The sequence below is a fragment of the Littorina saxatilis genome, linkage group LG14 (genome assembly GCF_037325665.1).
Source record: "Littorina saxatilis isolate snail1 linkage group LG14, US_GU_Lsax_2.0, whole genome shotgun sequence".
NCBI lineage: Eukaryota > Metazoa > Mollusca > Gastropoda > Littorinimorpha > Littorinidae > Littorina > Littorina saxatilis.
In genome coordinates, this window is record NC_090258.1 from 32,278,612 (window position 1) to 32,306,218 (window position 27,607).

The 27,607-nt window shown below is 40.7% G+C and overlaps 1 protein-coding gene and 1 long non-coding RNA gene across 3 annotated transcripts in view; both read left to right on the forward strand.

The window, feature by feature from the left end:
- Positions 1-9,622, forward strand: part of LOC138947586 (vacuolar protein sorting-associated protein 16 homolog) — a 38,677-nt gene extending 29,055 nt beyond the window's left edge. For both annotated transcript variants that reach the window (XM_070319088.1, XM_070319089.1), the window contains 2 exons: positions 7,104-7,207; positions 8,821-9,622. In XM_070319088.1, coding sequence (XP_070175189.1) covers positions 7,104-7,207; positions 8,821-8,965 — 249 coding nt within the window. In that variant the 3' untranslated portion in view covers positions 8,966-9,622. The remainder of the gene's footprint in view (positions 1-7,103; positions 7,208-8,820) is intronic.
- Positions 9,623-17,761: 8,139 nt separating this feature from the next.
- Positions 17,762-24,007, forward strand: LOC138947587 (uncharacterized). Its single transcript, XR_011449721.1, has 3 exons — positions 17,762-17,881; positions 19,222-19,387; positions 21,398-24,007. It is a non-coding gene; the product is annotated as an uncharacterized lncRNA (long non-coding RNA).
- The last annotated feature ends 3,600 nt before the right edge of the window (positions 24,008-27,607 follow it).

The following is a 27,607-nucleotide window of genomic DNA, read 5'->3' on the forward strand; positions in this document are numbered from 1 at the left end:
ACCCGTAAGTTGTTCTTACTGTCAAAGTGAAAAGGTCGAATCAATTTATAGCCACGCGAAAAATACACTCTCACCTATCTCTATATATTTATAGATACAGATATGCATATATATATACGGCTTCTCTCTGTGTGTGTGTGTTTGTGTGTGTGGGCAAAAACCTGTGTATTGTAGAGTTCTGTTTGTGATGTGGTCCAGCGGCTTTTGTCTGTCTGTATGTTTTGGCATGTGAGAAGCCACAGCAGATAATATAGGGCTAAGAAATAAGCTCTAAAATTCTCAATCCCGTTTGACAGGACTTCACCTTCAAAGGTGATTGTGGTGAACCGCCACGCTGTCTGTCTCTGTCTCGCGCCGTTCACCCCAAATTCCCGTTTCTGAGTTACTATTTTTAGAATGTCACTGCGCTGTCCAGAACGCTTCCCTTGCACCCGTAAGTTGTTCTTACTGTCAAAGTGAAAAGGTCGAATCAATTTATAGCCACGCGAAAAATACACTCTCACCTATCTCTATATATTTATAGATATAGATATACATATATATATATATACGGCTTCTCTGTGTGTGTGTTTGTGTGTGTGTGTGTGGGCAAAAACCTGTGGATTGTAGAGTTCTGTTTGTGATGGGGTCTAGCGGCTTTTGTCTGTCCGTATGTTCTGGCATTTGAGAAGCCACAACAGATAATATAGGGCTAAGAAATAAGCTCTAAAATTCTCAATCCCGTTTGACAGGACTTCGCCTGCAAAGGTGATTGTGATGAACCGCCACGCTGTCTGTCTCTGTCTCGCGATTCACCCCGGCGAAGCCGGGTATTCCTCTAGTATATATATATATATCAGACTTTTTTTATGCAATTACTACTGAAGATTCCAGACCAGGTAAAACAATCATTTTATATTCTTTGTCACATTTTTTACTTTTTTTTATATAAATTTATCTATAGCGAGTCTTGTCTCTTTGTGTCATTTAGTTATTTTGAAGAATTCTATCCTGGCAAAAAAAATTAAAAATCCCTACCTACCTACCCTATTTTGTTTACCCATGTTATTAGAAACAGACAATTTATTTTGTATTGGCCTAAAGATCTTGAAACATTTGTTTTAATAGAGAAATAACAAGTACAGCCCTTAGCTGTGTCACTCGAATTTCTTTGTCAGGCTGAAACTTAGCTGTTGCGTTGAAGTCTGCTGTGTGTGTCTGGGTCCAAAGCAACTTTCACATTCTCATCTACACATTCTCATCTACACACTCACGTTACTCACACAATTATACAATTCTACCCACAGAGGCGTTCGGGGATGGGGGTCTCGCACTCGGGCGAATCACACCACAAAATACAAAGTATAACGTACACAGATTTTTCTATTGAACCAAAAGGCAAATTAAATCATGAATAAATCAATCAAGCAAAACTTCCACACAATGACACATTCACTCTCGGTTCACACTGCGCTCTGGGCATGCACACTTGGCAGCACGTATACGTTCCGACGCCGTTTGTCTTCCTGCAAGTCCAGCACAGGCACACGATTGTCCAAGAATCACAATAATCCTCGTGAATGTCACAGCAGGCATAGTAAGGTTACGTAGAAAAGTCCAAAAGGGTGCGTTAATGGTGGTAATCCGGCACACACACACACACACTGACACTGACACACACACACACACACACACACACACACACACACTCCGGTTTGGTAAGTTACCTGATAAATAATGTAGCCTGTAGATTTAACGGGGAGACTGATCAGACAGGAAGAGTAATACTTTCACATTTCCGATGTTCAGCGATAAACTTGTTTTCTTCGAGAGTTCGATCTTCGTGCGATTCTGGCGCGTTGTCACCAAGAACGTTAAAAAAACACAGGATATCATCATGATGCCTCTCTACAAAAACCAGGTCTAGGAACTCTTCATCTAAAGTCAGTCAGTATTAACCTCCTCAACACAATCCTCATCTTGTCCCATAGTGATTTCTGCCGCCAAAGAACATGTGGTTCTCAACTCAAAAGACCGATTTGTCGTCTTCCGGCATTGCGAAATTCAGATCTACCCCAACTTCGTGCATTGATCTGAGCAATAAAATGTAGATGCGATAATCTGCAAACATCTCTTCAACACAATCTGCATCTTGTCCCATCGTGATTTCTGTCGGCAAAGAACATGTGGTTCTCAACTCACAAGACCAATTTGTCATCTTCCAGTGTGAAATTCTGATCTGCCCCAAGTACGTGCAATAAAATGTAGAAGCGATAATCTGAAAAAAATCTGTTCGCGTGAACGCTGCCACGTTGTCATCAGTCCAATGTCTTTTATTCAGAGCAGGGACGAACACACTTTTTCATCAGCAGTTTGTTATGTTTATCCGCAGACTGCTTTCCACGCCGGCGCACTTACTCTACTTGTCTGTTTTTGATTGACTCGTATGGTTCTTCAGCCAGGCAAGTGCTTGTTTACAGTGACACGTTCTCACGCACGACATGTCGTAAATGCAAGTTCTAACGATTGTTTTTTATTGCACTGATAGAGAATGTCGATAGTTGTAAACTTCTGACATTTCCTAATGTTTATTTCATTATTTTGCATACGGATATGGCTAATAAGTGGATAATCTGTTACGACACGAAACGCGTTCTAAATCCGGGAAGGGAGGCTACTCCAGCGTACTGTTATGTGTGTTCTAATACCTTAAAATTGTCATCAAAAACGAATATTTCATTACAGATTCAAACACTACTGCATTGTACTTCTTATCTTCGCCTGATTTAAAATATATATATACATATGTTATGTTTGCTTTAAAAACGCGTTCAGAATTAAAGAAAACAGGTTGAGTATGCTTCGCGGAGATGAGTGTGATCTGTAACGGTTTTCGAGTATGGTTAGCCGAGACTATCTGAATTTAGTCTCGCCGATCGGACTGTTTTTTTTTTTTAGTTTATCCTTCAATTTGATGCCTATAGATTGACTACATGTTTTTATATCGCTTTACGCGACTTGTTTTACATTTCGTCAAGTTATGAAATGTATTATAAAATTTGGTACATAACATTCTAAAAATTGCAAATAACAATAACACTTTTGATTACAGATTCAAAAGTTATTGCATTGTATCCTTTGGATTTCCTGGATCCCAATGTATAAACAGACATGTCATGCTTAGTGTGAAAATCTGCTCAAATGAGAAAAATCGCCCGTTTTGTTCATATGCTTCGCGGAGGCAACCCGTCTCGGTCTTCTGGTTTCGGCTAGCCAAATCTCACTAGCATTGTTAATGACTCGTCCCTGATTCCAATGTTGATCTTTTAGTTTCAAACCAACTTAATGTTTTATTATCGCTTCACATGACTTGTTCTGTATATTTTTTTTCGCTGTCATGATGTCACCATTTAGAGGGTAGGGTTACATTTTCAGGTATTTATTCCCCAAGAATATGCAAACAAAATTCCAAACTCGTTTTTTTCTATTGGTCAATGATTCTACTTTTTTTTTAAAGTGAGAAATGGAGTGCAATTAACATTGTTACTTTTGAAGGTATGCTCATGACGTGCATCACAGCGAAATAGCAGTTCAGAAGAACGGAATTCCCATAATTAGTCCTTATTTGCTGCTTTTTTCACTGAGCTCGGAAATGATATTTTGCTTGCATTGTTATTGCTTTATTTATTAAAGCCTCTGGACAATATTCTTTCAATAAATCGTTACCCAATTCTGTTTACGTCTATCCCTTTGTTTGATAGAGTACTGTAACAAGCTATCACATTATGTCGACAAGAATGCGTCTCCATACAAGTTTTTGTCTTGATTCCATCCAGGAGGATGTAAGGCTTTAATAAAAACACTATTTCAAAGATCTCTGTCAAGATTGATTTTGTTGAAAAAAAAGGAAGTCTGTGATTGAAGATTGTGAAACCTGCCTACTACTGCCCTGCCTTTGATCTGGCCGCACACACAGATTTCCACTCTGTTAAACTCGGTCACTGACCGGTCACTGACCCCCGTGCAGGAAGTGTTTCCTCTCTCAGATATGACAGGGGAACCACCTCTCATGGCAAAAACTGGGTCATTGACCCCTGGGAAGAAGGTCGTGTCTATAAACAAGGCCACCCAGCTATCACAATGCCTTTGATCTGGCCGCACACACAGAGCACACATATTTCCACTCAGTTAAAGTCGGTCACTGACCGGTCACTGACCCCGGTGCAGGAAGTGTTTCCTCTCTCAGATATGACAGGTTAATTTTCTTTTCCGTGACTCTGCCATGATTGTGGATGAACGCAAGACTGAACAAAGACTGAATGAGAGGCAACCCACAATTTGAATTCTTCTTCTTCCGTATAGTAACCACGTGGTTCACCCGTGAACACACACAAACACACACTGTGAGTACCACTCGCCTCTCCTTACTCCTCGCCCCCTCCTAACTTCACTTCATACTTTATTGCGTGCCGACTGACCAGTCGGTGTGGCGTCCGTGTAGAGAAGAAGGGAATAAGGTTACACAATGCGCTAGTGTGAGACGCCAAGTTTCGTGTTTCGAGTTGCTGTAGTAAATATAGAGTAAACTTTGTCTTTGGGACTGACTTTCTGTTGTGTGCTATCCGTCTTTCGACTTACGTAAGAGAAATCCCATTTCGAGCTCAGGGTACTTTGTACACATAGATAAAGAGGGATAATTCCGGACCAGAATTTCTTTGTGTGCTAAGCGAATTTTTGACTTAACCGTTTGTGAGTTAGCTGGATTTGCCTGTATAGCTTTTCATAAAGCAGAAATACTGTAGTATCTGATGTACATAAGAAAAAATCACTGGTTCACATGGTTCTTACATAATCTAACTTTTAAAGCTTGTTCCTGTGTGTCTGTGTGTGTGTTTGTATGATGACGATAGGACCGGAAACGGCTGCACGGACTGAGACAGGAATTGCAGAGAATGTTCTTTGCCGCTCGAGTCGTGTCAAAGGGTACTTTTGGAATAGCAAATTTGAAAGGATTCTTTAAAGAACGGCGTAAAACATTATATACCCTGTGAGCTATTGAGGATCCTCCCCGTCTGGGCTGTCGAAACATGGTCTTGTTAAAAGATGTTTTCAAATGGTTAACGGGGAGATACGCTCGAAGCACATTTAGCGAAGTTATGTTGCCAAATCATCAAAGATCAACATTTCACTACACGGATCGATGCACACAGTCGAAATAGATGTGACTTTTCACACGACCGAAGACTACTCACTAGCAGACTAGCAGAAGACAAACAGAGCAATCACTGATCTAAATATTTAGATCAGTGAGAGCAATCCGTTGAAGAACAGTTACTCCGCTTATTCGTCTTCAGTTAAGCTTATTTCCCCTTCCATAAGTTTCCTTGCAGATCTGCAGTCGCGTAGTGAAATGAACTAGTGTCATCGGAAGATTCTTCTCAGTCAATTATCGAAGCACAGTAAGTTCTATGCTGACAAAAGTCACTTTAGGAAATCACGACCATTGACTTCATTTATGAGCCCGAAGGTAACAATATCGATGTATGCATTTGACATTTAAATGAAACATTCATAGACAGTTTCCAACTCACCAGATCTGCCAAAGAGCCTTCATTCGTGAAAAACGATGATTTTAATCAGACAGGTATCGTAAACAATCTCTTGTTAACCTGCGTTTCTCCTTCCGAGGCGACGTGACGGCACCACATTTGTTTGTTTATGGCTGTTTATCGCGAAACAACACAGTTGAAATTTGTGTGTAAAATATCATAAATCTGCTGGCCGATGTGAATGCGTGATGTATTGTGTAAAAAAATTCCATCTCACACGGCATAAATAAATCCCTGCGCCTTGAATATGTGCGCAATATAAATTGCATAAAAATAAAAAAATAAAAATAAAACAAATAAATCCCTGCGCTTAGAACTGTACCCACGGAATACGCGCGATATAAGCCTCATATTGATTGATTGATTGAAATGTGTGGCGTGTAATCTCCGAATCAGTTCATTATCTGCGTTTCGATTGTAACTCAGTCAGAGTGGAGTTACTTTGAATCGAAGGCGAGGGTAACCTGCGTTTCATGTGTGACGGCGTGAACAAATTTGATTGCAATATTTTATACAGGAAGTAAATTTCAATGATTCTGGCTCAGTCTTGTAGATCTGTTATGCAGTGTTTTGGTAGTGTATCTGCTTTTCTACTATGAAGCTCATTTGGAGTGATACGCTGATCGAAGTGGGGTACCCTATGTGTGACATCAGCCGTATGCAGATTACGCCTCAGAACACTCTCGCATTTCATAAAGACAACAATAATTTGCAACATTTCAAGAACTGCATCAGTTTTATTAGATACTATTTAAACAAAAACAGCACAGACACGACTATTATCAACAACACAGAACGGGAGGTAAGTCAGCAAAGACGCTCCTAGTGTACGTTCCCGTTTTTTGTCGCCATTTTTGCAAGCATTTTCACAGTAAATCTTAATATTTCCATATCTATTGAATGATTGTGGTATTTTCTTTGATCTCTGGCATGTACTGGTTGCTTTGTGACCAGTTTCTCCCCTAGACTGTATTGAAAAATGCGTCCGTGGGAGCTGACCCCCACTTGTCACCAGTAGCAAAGAACAACTCCTATGTGTGTTTGTCTATGTGTGATTGTTTATGTGTGATTGTCTAAGTGTGATTGTGTGTGTGTGATTGTTTATGTGTGATTGTTTATGTGTGATTGTTTATGTGTGATTGTCTAAGTGTGATTGTGTGTGTGTGATTGTTTATGTGTGATTGTCTAAGTGTGATTGTGTGTGTGTGATTGTTTATGTGTGATTGTCTAAGTGTGATTGTCTAAGTGTGATTGTGTGTGTGATTGTCTAAGTGTGATTGTCTAAGTGTGATTGTGTGTGTGTGATTGTTTATGTGTGATTGTCTAAGTGTGATTGTGTGTGTGTGATTGTTTATGTGTGATTGTCTAAGTGTGATTGTGTGTGTGTGATTGTTTATGTGTGATTGTCTAAGTGTGATTGTGTGTGTGTGTGATTGTTTATGTGTGATTGTCTAAGTGTGATTGTGTGTGTGTGATTGTGTGTGTGATTGTCTAAGTGTGATTGTGTGTGTGCAGGCGTTTGTGGATGTGTGCATGAAGCATCACAACAAGCAGGAGGCCCTCAAGTACCTGAGTCGCGTCCTGCCCGACCACAAGGTCAAGGCCCTGGTCAAGGTCGGGTGAGTTCAGTGCAAGATTGTGAGGGGTGGGGGGAAGGGGTCGGATGGTGAATGGCATTTTCCGGAAATAAACAGTGCCTGAGAGATACATTGGAACTCTAAAGATGTTAAACTTGGAAATGATAGCACACACTTAAAACTGTATTTCTAAAGGAAAGGATTAAGACGTTATTTTTCCTAAGATGGAATAAACGCAAGTAGTATTGGGTGGCCGAGTGGTAACGCACTTGCGCTCGGAAGCGAGAGGTTGCGAGTTCGACCCTGGGTCAGGGCGTTAGCAATTTTCTGCCCCCTTTCCTAACCTTGGTGGTGGGTTCAAGTGCTAGTCTTTCGGATGAGACGAAAAATCGAGGTCCCTTCGTGTACACTACATTGGGGTGTGCACGTTAAAGATCCCACGATTGACAAAAGGGTCTTTCCTGGCAAAATTGTATAGGCATAGATAAAAATGTCCACCAAAATACCCGTGTGACTTGAAATAATAGGCTGTGAAAAGTAGGATATGCGCCGAAATGACTGCGATCTGCTGGTCGATGTGAATGCGTGATGTATTGTGTAAATAAATTCCATCTCACATGGCATAAATAAATCCCTGCGCCTTGAATATGTCAGGCATGGGAATTGTCCGCCGAACGGCGGATTTCCGCCGAATTTTTTTTTTGTTCCGCCGAAAATGCAAAAGTGTCCGCCGAAAAAATAAAGGGGAGAGGCACACAAAAAAAGCAACGGTTACTTTGGCCTTTGCGCAAAATCCCGCGAAAACTTTCCGTACTTTGTTCACGCACTGCTACAGTTATTGAACTTTTATGTTTGAAAGTAAACCAGATTGCACAGATTGTGTTACGAGTTACATTTTCCTGTTTGTCTCAACAGATCATTTTATTTACAAATTTAAACCATATAATACATGTATATATTTTTTTTCTCAAAAAAGCAAAAATTGGTACATTTTTGTACTACAAACTCTGATTCTGAAAACAGAATTTAATGGCAAACTTGGAGCTCAGATGACACCAGATTGCATCATCTGGGTTCTTTGGAGAAAAAACATTTCCGGGGGGGCATGCCCCCGGACCCCCCCTAGTATGGCTAGGCGCTTCGCGCCGTCGACTTGACGCTTTGCGTCTTCAGTTATAAATTTTCCGCCTTTTTTACAATTTTCAATTCCCATGCCTGTATGTGCGCGATATAAATTGCATAAAAAAAAAATTATTAAAAAAATCCCTGCGCTTAGAACTGTACACACGGAATACGCGCGATATAAGCCTCATATTGATTGATATTGATTGAAGTAGTAATAGTTTCAAGATTTAAAGCTTCATTGTGAATTCCATTATTCAATCCATTCAAAAGTACCCCCTTTTAAGACCCTCGTGTTTCAGATCAGCTGTTCATGACATCTGTAAAGTTAACTCCATTTGAAGACTTCCTCCCTTTTGAGAATCTATTTTCACACAGTTTTTGAGGTAATGAAAGGGGAAATCCACTGGAAATCCTTTCGATAATTTTGAAACAAAACTCATTTTGAACAAACAAAGATAACGTGGATGACTAAAACATTTGTGTGTGTGTTGGGTTGATTAGAACAATGCAATCTGTCTCTTTTTCCGCAGCCAACTGCGAGAGGCTGCTGAGCAAGCCGCTGAGAATAAGAATGAGGACGAGCTCATATACGTCCTTGGGAAGGTCAAGGTCGCAGATAAGCAGCTGGCGGACAACATACGACAGAAGATTGAACAGTTGGGGTCAAGGCGATGAATGACGAAAGCAAGCCGGTGAATCTTTAGGGAGAATGAAGTGAAGCTACTGCAGAAATGCTTCAGAAACTGTGATTGTTTTATAAAATGATTTCTGTTGTAGTTTTACATACACTTGGTTCTCGAGTGGTTCACTCTTTTTTTACTCCCTTTTTTTGTGAGTGCGTAAATCGCTGTGAATTCTGGTGAGAATGGACACTTGATAAGTGAACATTATTATTATTATTATTATTTTTTTTGTTTTGTTTTGAATGGGAATGCTTTTGTGTTTGTATGTTGAGGGGATGAGGACAGGGCGAGTGGGAGAGAGAGAGAGAGAGAGTGTATGTGTGTGTGTGTGTGTGTGTGTGTGTGTGTGTGTGTGTGTGTGTGTGTGTAAAAACTGGCCCATTTATTACAGTCACATTCAGTGTTGGGGTGAGTGGGAATGGGGAAGGAGAGGGTGGGGGAGTTTGTGTGCATAACTGATGTGTTTATTATTTTAAAAGCATTCCATTTTTGTGTATATAACCTTAATTTAGTCTTGGGACGAGTGAGAAGGTGCGAGAGGGAGAGAGTTATCCAGGCTATACATTATGATGATGTAACGTGCAATATATGTGTCGTGTTATCTTTGTATTTTTCTCTCCATATTATTGAAGTGATTCAATAGAATGCAGATGATGAGATGATGTGATGTTTACAGATGGATGGTGCATGTTTTAACCCTTAGGCTGGTTGTCGCGACATATGTCGCACTACTTTACGTATACTGTCACCTGGTTGTCACGACATATGTCGCACTACTGGCTCAGTCTGTTTGGTCGGATCCGATTACCTCCCATGGATGCGAAAACTTATATGACCGTTTTTCTTTATTTTTCTCTCTGTTAATTCACCAGTGGCTATGTAACCTGTGTTACAGAATTGCACCAGTGTAAGGGTTAACTCATTCGCTGCGCGTCTAAATTTCCCCTGTGTTCCCTGCCAACGCGCGATTTAAAATCAACAACACAAGAAAACCTTACATACCTTATGTTTTTGCAAAGTTTGGAACTTACTCTTTTAGAAAATATATGAAACATTTGAAAGTACATACAGTGGAGTCCAGCTATAACGAACCTGGGTATAACGAAATCCCGCTTTTAACGAACTGCCATTGATTTCCCGGCAGACAGCCTTCTATTTCTTACTTGTTACTTTCCAGCTACAACGAACCTTTTGAACTCATTTGCATAACGAACCCCTCTTATAACAAACACGTTTTCATCGCCCCAGAGCTGTTTTGTCTCTAAAAGTCACAAGGCTACAACAAACTGATGTCAATAATTGTCTCCAAAGACAAAAATACCCAAAAATACACAAACACAAGTGCAAATCGTGTGATGAGTGAACTCTGAACAAACTAACAGCGGGAGGTGCACAGATCGAACCAAAACTGAAAGTTGTGATGACGTCATGACATTTTGCGATGTACGTCAGCGAAGCTCGTGCACATGTGGTCTGTCTTGCTAAAAACAATGGCTGACGAACATGGTTTCAAAATCTGGAACTGTTTTTTTGTTTTCTCCGATCCGTGACCGAGTGACGCGATATAGAACCATGCGTTCATTTGAATCAATACTCTCCTCAGGCAGTGAAGTCTCCTAAATTGCTCAACACTGTGGACAGTCCGGAGTGCAGTTATGTCCCGTGAATGAGCGAGTCAAAGTTTTATCGTGAAAATTTTACTGATGCTTTTCGTGCACCTCCCGCTGTTAGTTTGCTATGGATTATATTATGAAGCTGTTGAAAACATGCAGAGATTGTACTCTCCAAGGAAACATCGATGGGACGATCATTTGAAGGTGAGTGGGAAAACTTGTCTTGAGGCCATTTAGGGTTGAAAACTCTACAGCGAATTACTGATATAACGAACTAAATTGTATCTCCCTTGAGATTCGTTGTACCCGGACTCCACTGTACCTTTTGTTGTCTTCATATCCAGGCAAAATATCCAATTTGAAGCAAAACAAAAAAACTTTCTACGTCATGGGTTCATCATACACAATGTCATGATCGACACTTGCATTGCCCGAATCATCACCCAAATGATCGTCCATTGGCACAAAATCGTCACCAGAATCTAAAATATCATCTCCACTATCATCATCACTGAGGTCAAGATCAGAACCGTACTGAATAACACGTTCTAGCACTCTTTTCAAGTTACTACGTCTCAGCAGAACGATCCGCCATCTTGGAAAAGTCAAAACACGTGGGTCGCACACCGTCAACAAAATTGTTATTAATCCCAACAATTTAAGGGAAGGTACCACTGTAGACAGATAGAAGTTCATTGCAAGGGTTGTTTCCCTTGGTCAGCAGGACCGTTTACACCGTTAAAAATTCGTGATATCCGTCAGAACTCAAGTACCGGCACGCAGCCAACGCTAAACACAGGTGTCGGAATTCCAGTTCCGACACGCAGCGAATGAGTTAATTCACCAGTGGCCATGTAACATGTGTTACAGAATTGCACCAGTGTAAGGGTCAAGATATACAGTTGTGATGATCTCTGAGAGAACCCTTCTAAACAAAGAACACTTAAAATTACCCTCTTATTTAAGACCCCTGGATCTAAGACTTTTGGACTCTTTTTCCTTTCTAAGGCCTGATATTCTCAGATTATTGGAGGTCTTAAATTCAAAGAGAGGGTCCAATGTAAAACATCCTTGTTTTAAAAAAAAGTATTAGTGTTTTCCTTTGGTGCTTGACCGTGACAGGTGTAACTGTTGTGTGTGAAATCCCCCCGCGGGTTAGGGGGAAGAATTTACCCGATGCTCCCCAGCATGTCGTAAGAGGCGACTAACGGATTCTGTTTCTCCTTTTACCCTTGTTAAATATTTCTTGTATAGAATATAGTCAATGTTTGTAAAGATTTTAGTCAAGCAGTATGTAAGAAATGTTAAGTCCTTTGTACTGGAAACTTGCATTCTCCCAGTAAGGTCATATATTGTACTACGTTGCAAGCCCCTGGAGCAATTTTTTGATTAGTGCTTTTGTGAACAAGAAACAATTAACAAGTGGCTATATCAGAGACTATAGAGTATACAGAGACGCTTCATCCTTCTTTGCGCTGCGGTGCGAAAGTGAGACCGGCCAGCCAGCGCGCGGGAAAAGAGCCACTCCCTGCCGCACAAGGAAGTTCGCGTATAGCAGCTTCTGTCGGCTGTGTTTATATCACGTTTATATTAACATACTGTCTGTTCTGTCCGGCTGACAGTGCTGCAAAAAGTAACTGAACGAAAAAATATGTTTGTTTGTGAACATCCTTTTTAAATGACCATAAAAACACCGCAGAAAATGGTGTAGATTAAAATTAAATCAAATTTACTTAGGCGGCAATACCCGCTGCATCACTGTAGTTATGCAAACATGATTCAAGTCAGTGTCTTTTCACGAACTAACCGTCGTTATTTTTGTGTGTTTTAGTCAAATACAAATACATACTGTATACATGGTCACTTAAGCCTGAGAAAATATGTCAGGAATAAATCGTTAACGAAATAGTTCCCGGTCAAATCGGTAACTAAGGCATTTAGTCAACTTGGCGTCGTCCCAGCACCTCTAAAGTGAAATGGGTAGTCAATTGCACGGTGCTAAGAAATTATCATGTAAGGAAAACTGTAAAATACAGCAACTTAAACAACATTATTGTGACCTAGCTGACTTTAATTAAAGAATCTTGATCGATCGATGATTGTCTTATTTCTTATCGGTTGCTTCTTTCTTGTTCAGAAAGCTCTCTCTCTCTCTCTCTCTTTTTTTTCCTAGTCATAATTATAGTAAAATAGTTTTGTCCCTCTTTAGGGCGAGGGCCAGATGCAAAAAAGCATATCTATGCTTATTCTTGTCACCCTCGAAAAATAAAGATTTGTCATTGTCATTGTCATTCTCTCTCTCTCTCTCTCTCTCTCTCTCTCTCTCTCTCTCTCTCTCTCTCTCTCTCTCTCTCTCTCTCTCTCTCTCTCTCTCTCTCTCTCTCTCTCTCTCTCTCTCTCTCTCTGAGTCAGTTACACACACGGCACACACACTGACGCACGCACGCACACACACACACACACACACACACGCACACACACACACACACACACAAACACACACACACAAACGCACGCACACACACACACAAACGCACGCACACACACACACAAACACACACAAACACACACACACACACACACACATGAATTGAGATGAATTAACGAGGTACGGACCGACTGGATGACGGCTTTGAACAGCATCGTCACAAGTATTCTAGTTTGAGAAGTTTTCGACTTTTGCGCTTGGACGAAGAATAGAATCAATTGTTCAGTTGTCCTTCAAAACAAAATTAAGCCTGATGTTAATTAAACAACTGCGCAATCACATTGTTGAGCTTGTGTACAGTGTGTGTTTTCTCTGTTCTGGTAGAATACACGCAGTTCGACGCTACACTTTTTACTGATTTTCCGACATTTAACGAGAGAAAAAAAACAATCCTCACTTGCTCTCTTCCTCAGGAAATTTGAACATCCTGAAGCCTTTGGCATGTGAGTTTGAGCAATTGATGGCCAAAGACCATGCCCCGCTGTGTTTTCTTTTTGGTGCGGCCATGGTTGTGCTGCACGATATCGCTACTGCTGTGGAAAGGGAAAGTAGGTTTTTACATGTTTCCGCGTGGTGGCGCCACAGGGCTTCCTGTTTCAATTTTCAGCGCCGAATGAAGCGTCTCTGTGTACTCTACAGTCTCTGGCTATATCCCATCTCCCCCCTTTCCCCTATCCCATCTCCCCCCTTTCCCCGTCGTGATATAACCTTGAATGGTTGAAAACGACGTTAAACACCAAATAAAGAAAGAAGAAAGAATACTGCTTCTATCTCTATATATTTATAGATAAAGATATATATATATATACGGCTTCTCTGTGTGTGTGTGTGTGTGTGGGCAACACCTGTGGATTGTAGAGTTCTGTTTGTGATGTGGTCTGGCGGCTTTGGTGTGTCAGTATGTTCTGGCCTTCCTTTGAGAAGCCATAACAGTTTTGAAAGGGCTTAGAGATAAGCTCTAAATTTCTCAAACCTGTTTGAGTGGACTTTGCCTCCAAAGGTGATTGTGGTGTTTCGGCACTTGGTTACATTCGGCGTCGTTGGCAGGGATGGGACTCGACATAATATGTTCAGGAATGGCATTATGGCCACTGAATCATTTTCGTGCTGTTCCCATTCCACGAATCTGGGAGGGACCTAAGCTTGGGGGTCCATGGTTCGGATCTTTGGGGACAAAGTTCATTCAAACGGGGGCGGGTGTGACAGGGAGACTACCGTCGCCCTTCACAGCAAACTGCAGAGTTGTTCGCCTTAGAAGTTGTGAGCTATTTATAGCTCGCAAGGCAACACCTGTGGATTGTAGAGTTCTGTTTGTGATATCGTAAATATTCTGCATCAAATTTGGTGGGCATATTCAGGTGGACCCCGGGCACAAACTGGTGGATGAAAATTTTCAACACGTGCTCTAAGCCGGCGAACCGCTACTCTGTCTCGCGATCCACCCGGCGAAGCCGGGTATTCTGGTTCTGGTTCTGGTATGGTACGTCGCAGGAGCCAAGTTGACTATATATGCGACGGTACTGGTGGGCGCAGCGGCCTAAAAAGAGGAGGAGAGAGGAGGGAGGTTTCCTTAGAAAAGGCTTTTGCTGATGTGCAGCCTATCACCTCCTCGCTTAGATGGTTCCACTCCTGAGCTGTCTTTACAAAAAATGAGTGTCTGAACAGTTCAGTTCGGCAGTGTGGTATGGTTAGGCCTTTAGAGTCTCTAGTATATATATATATATATAACAAAAGCAAGGAAAAGAAAAGCCAAACAAAGAATTTCAAGTGGCAGCCCAAATTTTCGACCTCAGGGGCGTGTAATTCTGCGAGACACCAATTCATGCATCAATTACTAAGCAACACAATACCATGGTTAATTCAGTTACGACTCACAAAGCAAATATTTCAAAGATAAAATTTACATTCAAGCTAAGATCTACTTTCGTTTTGATTGTAATCAAAACAAATGTACACGTGCGAATTCCAAAGTTATTACGTCAAAGGTATACCTATCTTGTAGTGACGTATTTGTCGCTGGTGACGTAATGTCAAAGTTCGAACTAAATGGATACTTTTTCGCGCCGTGAACAGGCAAAACTATCCTTCCAATGTCTCTTCACTTGCGTAAGCACTTCAACGCATTTTTTATGCCAAAGGTTAGTATAAAGATACAACACGTAACCCTTAGGACACAATACATAAACAATATGTATCGCAACTATATGTATTCGAAGACCGATAGAGAAGATACACTAAATTTAGACATCTTGATGCTCATGGACTTTACATTCCGACAACCATATTCTATGACAAATTCATATTCTCTCTCTCTCTCTCTCTCTCTCTCTCTCTCTCTCTCTCTCTCTCTCTCTCGATCTCTCTCTAACACACACACACACACACACACACACACACACACACACACACACACACACACACACAAATTGCATGGTCTAAACGAAAGCTGTAATAAAGTGTTTACGGATCAGAATTGAGTCCACTCGGCACCAAAGTTTTTAATTTTGCAATCCAGAAAGACTCTCTTTTCCATCTCTCATCCCGGGTCGAACAAAAGACTCTTTCGATCACAGTGCACTCCATATCACCGAGAGAATGGTCGGGCTGGTTGAAGTGCACTGTGAGAAGAGTACCTGTGTTCTTCCCAATGTGTGAGCGGTGGAGATAGAACCTTTCTCTGAGACTGTTTTGAGTCTGCCCCACGTACTGGGCACTGTGGCATTTTTTTTACACGAAATGAGATAGATGATGTTTTTTGTGTCACAGGAGAAGTGTTCTTTAAGAGTGAAAGTTTCACCTGTTTTACATGAATTGAACTGATGTTGTGGACTCAATCAAGTGTTTTTCACAGATGATACATTTTTTACGCTCACACCTGAAACACCCAGGGTTGTTATCGTGATTAGGAGGAAGAACTGTAGGCATTAGGTCATTGCGTATGCTCTTACAGTTTCTCTCCCCACAGATGGGCGTTTCAGGCATAACGTTTTTCATGTGTTCACTCTCGCTGATCAAGCTTTCCTGTAAACCATGCAACCACTGGCCGAGGGGAGGGTTGAGTGGGTGATGAGTGATGACGAAAGGGACTCTGTTTGTGTGAGTTTTTTTGCGATATGAAAGAGTCTCCTTTCTGATTTTAGCTGAAGCTTTCCTCCTGCCATCTTTAACAGTCTTTTTGCTGTACCCCCTGGCACAGAACTGTCTCTCCATCTCATCGCACCTTTGTTTAAATTGCTCCTCTTCTGAGCAGAGTCTTTTAAGTCTCAGAAATTGTGAGTAGGGCAAATTTCGTTTGACGTGAGCTGGGTGACACGAGTTCTGGCACAGGTAGGCATGGCTATCGGCCCGAGGTTTTGTGTACAGGTCAGTCTGAAGGTATCCATCCTTCAGACTGACTGAAATATCTAGAAAGGAGACTTTTTGTACCGATGATTGGTGAGTGAATTTGATGGTAGGATGAAGGGAGTTGATGTGTTTTAAGAATGAGTCTAAGTCATCATCTGTTCCTGTCCAGAGCATAAAGATGTCATCAATGTATCTTCTCCAGACTTCAGAATTCACAGGCACTGGACTTTGTTGGAATAGTTTTCTTTACAGTGCGGCCATGAACAGGTTAGCCACAGATGGTGCCATTGGAGTCCCCATCGCTGTTCCGTGAATCTGCTGATACACTTCATCCTCAAATGTAAAGACATAGTTAGTTAGTACGTGATCTGCAACTTTGACAATAGTCTCTGTTGGTGGCCGATCACCCTGTGGTCTGGAGTCTAGCTCCTCCTTGATAGCTGTCTTGATGTCCGAGTGGGGAATGTTAGTATACAATCCAACAACATCAACCGTGACGAGTTTAGTGTTTTCCGGAAATGGTCCGTGCTGGTTATGCTATCAGCGTATGTTTGGATTAAAAACAAGCTGAATAGGCTTAGGCCTAGACTGAGTTGAAAACTAGGGCAACTACGTACGTGGAATCAAATATAGCGAACCAATCAAAACTCTCTTATCTTAAATTAACATAGTTATATATCAAGTCACAAGTTTAGCCTGGCCTACTTTTCCAACGCACAGGCATAGGACAGTTGTGCAAGCAAAATGAATATTGTTTGTAAATTTTTCCCATAGCCCATTGGCAGGTACATGCATGTATACCGTAGTCACTAGCCACCCTGCAAACATGTTCCGGTTGTCCCAGACTGACAAAATATTACTCTCTCTTCTTGCCGCTCAGTCTCGATCAGGAAATGCCGACCGGAGTCACAGGGGAACAACATTCGCGCAATTGCAGATACACCCGAAAATTCGAAGTTGAACCTGATTGACGTGTTTCTAATTAACAGCGGGAGACAAAACACACACACACACACGCGCGCGAGCACACACACACAAACACCGGCACACACACACACACACACACACACACACACACACACACACACACACACACACGCACACACACAAAAGAAAGAAAAACAAATTTGTTTAAGAAATGGAAAAAAATTGACAGAAAAAAGGGGAAAAAAAGGGAAAAAACTTTTGGCTGCCTTCAGCAAATCATCCGGTCGCATATCGGCCATCAAGCACCTGTATTTCTGCAAAAGAAAGAAAGTAAACAAATGATATTCGGGAATCCCCCTTGCATGCACTGCGCATTTTCAGTGTGTGGTTTTCACAAACCTCTCATGCGTAAAAACCCCGTTTGTGTGTGTATGTGTTTAGTTTTTTTACCCATAACAACACTGGCGTACACGTCTATTTGCATTTTCACCGAGGATATTATAAACATTCGACAAATCTGCATTTTCAGGTGAAGGTATGTCTTAAATTGCGCTTGTTCAGTTTGTGTCAGTTTTCTGGAGTGCGACTGATGATGTGTGTGTGTGTGTGTGTGTGTGTGTTGTAGATATGATAAGGACAGAATTACCGACTAGCTTCCGTCTAAAACCTCTATACTTGTGTATCAAACATTAAAAATCTGTTAGTCAATCGCTAACTCACTCACTCGTTCAGAGTCAATTTGGTTACATCTCAGTGTTCTTTGAATGATATGATGATGACAGCGAAGACAATGATGTACGGCGATGATATTAAAGGAGATGAAGAATATGATGATAATAATGACGACGATGATGACGACGACAATAATGTACAGTGATGATGATGATGACGACAATGATGTACGACGATGATGAAGAGTATGATGACTACGACAACGATGATGACGAGGACGATGATGCTGATCATCATCATGTCATAATCTTGATCTTTCTTCTTTTTACATTTAAGTTTTGACTAAATGTTTTAACATAGAGGGGGAATCGAGACGAGGGTCGTGGTGTATGTGTGTGTGTGTGTCGACCTGTGCGTGTGTGTGTGTGTGTAGAGCGATTCAGAGTAAACTACTGGACCGATCTTTATGAAATTTTACATGAGAGTTCCTGGGAATGATATCCCCGGACGTTTTTTTCTTTTTTTCGATAAATACCTTTGATGACGTCATATCCGGCTTTTTGTAAAAGTTTAGGCGGCACTGTCACACCCTCATTTTTCAATCAAATTGATTGACATTTTGGATAAGCAATCTTCGACGAAGGCCGGACTTCTCTATTGCATTTCAGCTTGGTGGCTTAAAAATTAATTAGTGACTTTGGTCATTAAAAATCTGAAAATTGTAAAAAAACCACATTTTTTTTATAAAACGATCCAAATTTACGTTCATCTTATTCTCCATCATTTTCTGATTCCAAAATCATATAAATATGTTATATTTGGATTAAAAACAAGCTCTGAAAATTAAATATATAAAAATTATTATCAAAATTAAATTGTCGAAATCAATTTAAAAACACTTTCATCTTATTCCTTGTCGGTTCCTGATTCCAAAAACATATAGATATGATATGTTTGGATTAAAAACACGCTCAGAAAGTTAAAACAAAGAGAGGTACAGAAAAGCGTGCTATCCTTCTTAGCGCAACTACTACCCCGCTCTTCTTGTCAATTTCACTGCCTTTGCCATGAGCGGTGGACTGACGATGCTACGAGTATACGGTCTTGCTGAAAAATGGCATTGCGTTCAGTTTCATTCTGTGAGTTTGACAGCTACTTGACTAAATGTTGTATTTTCGCCTTACGCGACTTGTTTTTTTCTAGCCTAAGCAACTACGAGTTCGGAATATGTCGGCTAAGGCAGATAAACGACAAACTTTGTTCGACCTTCGAGGCCAGATTATCGCACTTACTCGGCCGCTGGACAGACATCTCCGGCGCATAGCAGCATTCAGGATCACGGGAGGTGTCCTGACGTTTGCTGGTGCAGGTACGTCACTCTCATTAATTAGCCTTCTTCTTCTTCTTCTCCTTCTCCTTCTCCTTCTCCTCCTTCTTCTTCTTCTTCTTCTTCTTCTTCTTCTTCTTCTTCTTCTTCTTCTTCTTCTTCTTCTTCTTCTTCTTCTTCTTCTTCTTCTTCTTCTTCTTCTTCTTCTTCTTCTTCTTCTTCTTCTTCTTCTTCTTCTTCTTCAGCGTTCGATGCCGGATTAAATAGCCATTGGCGGATGTATCGAAAAACAAAATACAAAACTTGATACAGGCAAAGCTAATCGTTTTGGAAAACTTGCAATGCAAAAAGCGTCCAAAAGTTCATCTTTTGTTCCTGTCTTTTAAGAGGAGCTCGACAAGAAAGGCTCAACAGTGTAGCGTGCATAGTTACAAAAGCATAGAAGTAGAAAACATTTAGTACAAACCGATTCTAGTTTACAACTGAAATAGGCTTATGGCATCTGAATGGGTGAAACCAAATACTAGCTTCCTCATATGCCGTATCAGATTCTTAATCGAGTTATACAAAACGCGCATACTGTCAATTGGAAACTTGAGTTAGAAACACAACAGAGCCAAATAAAAAATAAATTGATCTGTATAGAAATTTAGACAGACGCAGCACTGAATATATGGTTACGTTACCAACGATTTGGGTGACCCCCCCCCCCCCCACCCCTCCTTAGACAGTTGACACGTGATCTCAGTATGTGCGGCATAGTTGAAAGGCGATGAATGCATGTTTTTCACATCCAGGTGAGGTGTACATTCTTTCTCCCTCTCTCTCTGTCTCTCTCTGTCTCTCTCTGAAGAATTAGTCCCTCTCTGGGCGAGGGCTGGTTGAAAAGAAGCTCGTTTATATTGCTTATGCCACAACCCTCGTAAAATAAAATTTGATTTGATTTGATCTGTCTCTCTCTGTCTCTCTCTCTCTCTCTCTCTGTCTCTCTGTCTCTCTCTCTCTCTCTCTCTCTCTCTCTCTCTCTCTCTCTCTCTCTCTCTCTCTCTCTCTCTCTCTCTCTCTCTCTTTACTGCGTGTGTGTGTGTGTTCGTCTTTGTTATAGCACGTTAAAGCCCCAGCTTGCGTGCTGATTTTTGAGTCACTTGAGAAAAAGTGACTCTATGTAATCGGTCAGTGTTAGTCTGTCCGGCCGGCCGTCCGTAGACACCACCTTAACGTTGGACTTTTCTCGGAAACTATCAAAGCGATCGGGCTCATATTTTGTTTAGTCGTGACCTCCAATGACCTCTACACTTTAACGATGGTTTCGTTGACCTTTGACCTTTTTCAAGGTCACAGGTCAGCGTCAAAGGAAAAATTAGACATTTTATATCTTTGACAAAGTTCATCGGATGTGATTGAAACTTTGTAGGATTATTCTTTACATCAAAGTATTTACATCTGTAGCCTTTTACGAACGTTATCAGAAAAACAAGGGAGATAACTAGCCTTTTCTGTTCGGCAACACACAACTTAACGTTGGGCTTTTCTCGGAAACTATAAAAGTGACCGGGCTCAAATTTTATGTGAACGTGACTCATTGTGTTGTGAATAGCAATTTCTTCCTGTCCATCTGATGCCTCATATAATATTCAGAACTGCGAAAGTGACTCGATCGAGCGTTTGCTCTTCTTGTTAGCTTTTGGTCCTGAGAGGTAAAAAATCTACCAATGGCAGCTTTTGACATAAAGCGTCAGTAGTAGTGGTATAAAATAAAAGCCGAACGAAATAAGTTAAGCAAGAAGCGGCCAGAATGTTGGTTTGTGGTATATGCCATGCATTGTTTGGTTTATAAATTAGTGGGATATGTCCGAGCAGAGGTAGTGTATAGCTATAGCTATAGAATCTCTGGCCCAAGTAAAAGGTCGATATCGCGATCTGATTCCATTTTAAAAGCTTTGACCGATCTTTGATGTTTGGCATGAAGGTTTTCACGAGAAAGTATGATATCTTGTTGTTATCTTGTCACTGCCTATGCTGTGATTTTGTTCCCTGCTGTGTTTTAAACAGTCTGCCTGTTTGTGGCAAGCACCACAGTCTACCCAGAAGGAAGCAAGGTCGGGGGCTTGGAGGTTGCTCTCGGATCTCTTCTTTCTACCTACGCGCTCGTCTGGAGAAATAAGATCCATCGCAAGGCATCTCGACTTCTGAACGACTTTCATGACGTTTGTCCAGAAACGAGCATTTCTACGTCGACAGGGATTGGGATGGAGAAAGGCCCTTTTTTGAGGCTCATCTGTTTCGTTATCACCACCGAGGAATTCTTTCGGGTCGGGTTTGCAGAAAGCCATGTAAACACTGGAGTTCTGATCGCGAGCTTCGTTTTAATGTTGCTCAGCGCTTGGACAAATGTTCGCTTGTTTCAGAGCTTCGATGGAAGAAACAAGCTGAGTGCAACATTTAGCGAATGCCTGAAAGAACTGGATAAATTTTTGTATTGTGAAGCTTCGGTTTAGAATGCAAAGCCGCAGCATTTGCAGTACGGGAAGGGCTCCTAATATGGACCACTTTTTGTTTCATGCTGATAACTAGCTTGTTTTCTTGCGAAGAAGTTTCATTTTGTGTTTGGTAGTCCTTCTCTCTTAGGTTAACCGTCAGGCATAATAAGAGTAAAATAGCTTTGATAGACATTTAGCAAAAATTAAATACAGACAAAATCACAAATGATCCATATTAGGCGCCCAGGCTCCTAATATGGACCAGTAAAGCGGCCTACACGAATCACCGTAAAAAGCCCCCTATACCTCAAAATAACATGATACAACTTAGTGTGCAAGTCAGACTAATTAAAAGATGCTTTAGATTTATCTGTTTCGGGTTGATGAGAGCCTTATTTGAAGCACACCAGGAAACTAAAGAAGCTTATCAAAAACAGAGTGAAAATAAGTGAAATTATGAACTTCTACGAAAAGAAGACTATTTGTTATATTATTTTGAAATCTCGAGGGCTAGTTATAGGTTATTTTCAGCAAGCTTCTTAATGAATTAATGAAAATAACCTTTAACTTTTAATTTCTTCGATTTGTTGAAGGTGGTCCATATTAGGAGACTCACTCATACTTTGATATTTTGCTATTATTTTTTGTTTGCAGTAGAAACTCGGGGTCAAAACTGCTAAAATGTAACAAATACGGTCTTAGCTGTCATAAATAGCAATTTTTGTGTGATAATAGCTTTGGCTGTGGGCAGAAACGAGTCCGTTTTAGGCGGCAAATTTAGAGTGGACGCTGCCAAAAGTGAAAAAAAGAGAAAAAGCCTAACGGTTTTCAGGTTTGTGTTTCTGCAACTGTTTTGACATGTGCAAGTTATCCAGAGAGGGTGAATACAGCGAATGAAATTGTTTTTAGCGCTCTAGCGCCGTTAGTTTGTCAGAACAGGAGGTGGTCCATATTAGGAGCCGGTCCATATTAGGAGCCCTTCCCCTAATTACGTTTGTTAAACTCTGAGCTTAGGTCCGTGTTGCAAACTTGTAAAGGAAATTGTCAAACGTAGTTTAAGTTTACGGTTTTCGTACCTTTTATCCCTATTCGGCTGGATGAATACTCACATGTATATTCACTCTGTTATAACCTTATTACTATCAGTATTGATTCACCACATCACTATGGTCATGCTCATTCTTAACACACAAAAAACATACTTTGATATACTTAAGTATGTTGAAGTGATACTGTTCGCAGTGATTGTTTTATATTTATAATTGACGCACATTGTATATGAGACCCAAATTTCAACAGCCACATTCCACTTGTAGTAAAAGAGATGAAGACGACATTCATGATTCGGCACGGTTGGCCTAGTGGTAAAGCGTCCGCCCCGTGATCGGGAGGTCGTGGGTTCGAACCCCGGCCGGGTAATACCTAAGACTTTAAAATTGGCAATCTAGTGGCTGCTCCGCCTGGCGTCTGGCATTATGGGGTTAGTGCTAGGACTGGTTGGTCCGGTGTCAGAATAATGTGACTGGGTGAGACATGAAGCCTGTGCTGCGACTTCTGTCTTGTGTGTGGCGCACTTTATATGTCAATCAATCAATCAATCAATCAATATGAGGCGTATATCGCGCGTATTCCGTGGGTACAGTTCAAAGCGCAGGGATTTATTTTATATGTCAAAGCAGCACCGCCCTGATATGGCCCTTCGTGGTCGGCTGGGCGTTAAACAAACAAACAAACAAACAAACAAACATTCATGATTTTTTCAGTTAGTAATAATAAAGAGTTTTGTACCAGTGGATTTCTTGGTGTTTGTCTCCATTGGGAACTCCTATAAACTGTGGGAGGGTATATCTCGACAAAAGTCACAGTTTGATTCTTCGTTGATGTTGAATTGCAAACACATAAGTTTTCAGTAACAAGCCACCATTTTTGATGTCCTGCAAGCGGACTGTTTGCATTTAATTGAACGAGAAACGAATTTGAAGCAAAACACGTGATAACATATAAAATCATAATTGCTTCACTATGGAATCATACGGCACAGTTTTGCACAGCACAGTGCTCTTTTAGTCAGATTTACATTCTCTCTGTCTCAGTTTCTCTCTCTCTCTCTCTCTCTCTCTCTCTCTCTCTCTCTCTCTCTCTCTCTCTCTCTCTCTCTCTCTCTCTCTCTCTCCAAATATAATGGTCATAACAACAAGACAAAAACACCAGAATATTTGTTCAGCTGGTCCTGCTTTAATGATAGATGGTGAAATAGTGGAAAAAGTCGACCATCACAAACTGCTGGGTGTTAATATTGATAACAACTTGTCTTGGTCAACCCACATAAAGCAACTTAGTAAAGTGGTGTGAAAGAAAGTGTATCTCTTATCTAGAATTAAATACTTCCTGAACTGCCACACCAGAAAGTTATTCTTCATTGCTCATATTCAATCTGTTATTGATTACGCATCCACTCTATCGCCGGTCAAAGCATATATCTTATATCTGGTGTATTAACATACATGTGTGTGTGTGTGTGTGTGTGTGTGTGTGTGCGTGTGTGTGTGTGTGTGTGTGAATGAAAAATGTGTTGTGCTGTCTATATGTGCTTTGTAGACAGGCCAGCAGTTGGGCACCTTGTAAATAATGTGAAGAAAAATCAAGGTTTTCTCGATATTGGGGTGCTGTTTCCCAGCACGCACACCTGCTTTTAACCGGTATTAATCAAATGTGGCTCTGATTGTATCACTTTTAACCGGTATTAATCAAATGTGGCTCTGATTTTATCACTTTTAACCGGTATTAATCAAATGTGGCTCTGATTTTATAACTTTTAAAAATCATTTGGATGAAATAAACACTCATTTTATCGTCCCATCCCCCCAGATTACGTATGTGGACCCCACTTATACTAAGGTGATACAAAGTACTCGATTTTATCCAATCTTAGCAGATCTCTTTAAAATATCTTATCACCCCCACTCCCGTCATCCTCCCGTTTTTAACCAGCTCCCGATTTTTATTTTTTATTATTATTTTTTTTTTAAACTATCGTATAAACCAAGTCATGTCCAATATAGGCAATTTAGAACCTTAACTTGTCCATCCACACTATGGGACTCAGCAAGTGAAAATTCCTTAAAACCACTTAGCAGATTACATAAAAGAGCGCTAAAAGTAGAATTACTAAAGCACACTACCCTCACAGAGTTAGACAACATACATTTAGGGATCTTACCTCTAAAGTCAAGACTGCTTTTTAACAAAGGAATCTTTATGCATAAAATTATATCCGAAACTCTACCCCAAACCATTTGTTCAAAGTTCTCTTTGAAGAATTCACACCACTGACCTTATGAAATTTAACACTCCTCTTCCTAGGATAGACTTATTTAAGTCTAGTCTAGTTTATTCAGGTGGCCGTCTCTGGAACGCTCTTCCGAATGCCTTATGGGAAGCTACCAGCACAGATTCTTTCAAAAACAAATATATATCCCATTTAATGAAAATAGTATACGTATTCTTGATTGTTATGTCCTTTGGGACACAGTCACTCACTTTTGATTTATTGTTTTGTTCACGAAATTACGGTGACCTGAAGAAAGCAGTTAGAGCGATCCCCAGACAGGAAAGCGTTGGTGTCTTTGACAATTCCGTAGTGTAATTTAGAACACATTTTGGAGCGAAGGTAAAAGTCAGACCATTTTACCTACGAACACTTTGTGGAATGGTCATGAACAAACTGAGGTTCATGTGCAAAATCTATAAAGATATTCGCTCAAATGACTGGAAAAGTGACCCCCTTCGTTGTAAAGTTACACTTGCGCAATGGCGCACAAATTTCATCAATGACATGAACGCATTCCTTCATGGGAAATGCCCTGATCCTGCCTGTAATTGCTGCATTAAAGTCACTGATTGTCTAATGTTGGTAATTGTATACTAGGTCCTTCAAATAACCCCAAATGTAACAATCTGGAGGGCTTAAATCGGGTTAGTTTGGCTACCACTCAATATCAAACCTCGTACTGTCTAGTCGATCCCCGAATTTGAAAACGCTTTTGTGAAATTAAACAAAAGCCAGATTATGTGACTTACAACGTTGCCATTTTATGGACGGATCATGCAGAAGCTGAAATGAATGTATGCTAAATATGAAGTTATTCGACCAAGAGATGTGGAAGTTATTAGCATTTTTGTGAGTGGCATGTCTTTGGGGTCACCCTGTACGATCTTGAGCTCAGTTTAGTATTTGAAAAAGGCAAGTGAACATTGAAGAAACGTGAACCAACCAGTATGACGCCAGCTTCAATGAAAGCTCAACAAAAAGTTAAATTTATACCAATAGAAATGAAAAGAAAAAAGTTATTCAATAAGCTGTGTGCTCCTTATGTGTATTCAAATGGTAGGGTGTGATTCAAACTTCAGTGGCGCTGACAAAACGAAATGTACTTTCACTTTTGGTGAAAAGGCTTAGGCCTACATTCAGTTTAGGACTGAGGCAACTGACTTTACGTGGGATCACAAATAGCTTACCAACCAGAACGCGGCACGATGCTTCTCTTTTCTTCTCAAATAACGTACCTCCTTCCAGTTACGTGGTTAGCCCGGCCTCCTTTGCCAACACACAGCTACAGGCGTATGGCATTTGTGAGATCTGTCCATGTTTTCACGCAGCTTAGTCATGGAGAGTACAGTCATGTGTATGGTTCGAGACACCCTGCAAAATGTTCTGGTTGTCCAACATTGTAGAAATCTCTGTCTCTGTCTCTCTGTCTCGGTCTCTCCGTATCTATCTCTGTCTCTGTCTCTGTCTGTCTGTCTCTGTCTCTGTCTCTGTCTCTCTCTCTCAGTCTCTCTCTCTCTCTCTCTCACAGTGATGGAAGACTTCGTTTGGTTATATTTTCATTTGTCCAAAGCATCAGTGTTCATTATATCCACACAAAAACACTCAAAGCTTTAATAACACATTTACTCATGCATGTGTATTCAGCATTGTTTTCACTACGTTACATATACAACGCTTTATATTTGTGTATAATATGTAATGTGTAAATATTCATATGTTGTTGTTTTTTTCTCTACCTTTTTTTTCTACGTTAATATCCGTGTAAATATGTGATTAGATTAGTCCCCTCTCTTTGGCGAGGGCTGGTTGAAAAAAAGCTCGTTGTATTGCTTATGCCACAACCCTCGAAAAATAAAATTTGATTTGATTTGATTTGATTTGATCTCTCTCTATTCGGAAAGAACTCGCAGGAGTAGGGCTTACGTAGGCCTACGTGCATTAGCGCTATTGCGAAAACTGAAAGTGACTCAGTGACTGACTTGCAGTTTCTCATTAACTTGAATTAACAATCTGGGACAACAGAAAAACAACACACACACACGCACGCACGCATGCTCGAACGGGCACACACACAAACACGCACGCACGCACACATATGCACGAACGCACAAACACACACACACACACACACACACTGACACACACACACACACACACACACACACACACACACACACACACACACACACACACACACCAAAAACAAAACAACAAAACGAAAGAAAAAAACCAAACAAAGAACGGATTAAAACAACAACAACACCGGGAGCTTAAAACGTGAAAAGGAAAATACAGCTACTTTCTGCTATATATTTATACAGTAATCCGATCTCATAACTTCCACCAAGCACCTGTATCTCCAAACGTTCTCAACAGCTTCGGATTGGGGAATCCCCTTCAGCCAGGCGCATCGAATTACAATGTGTTTTTTCATAAAACTGGTTTGCGTAA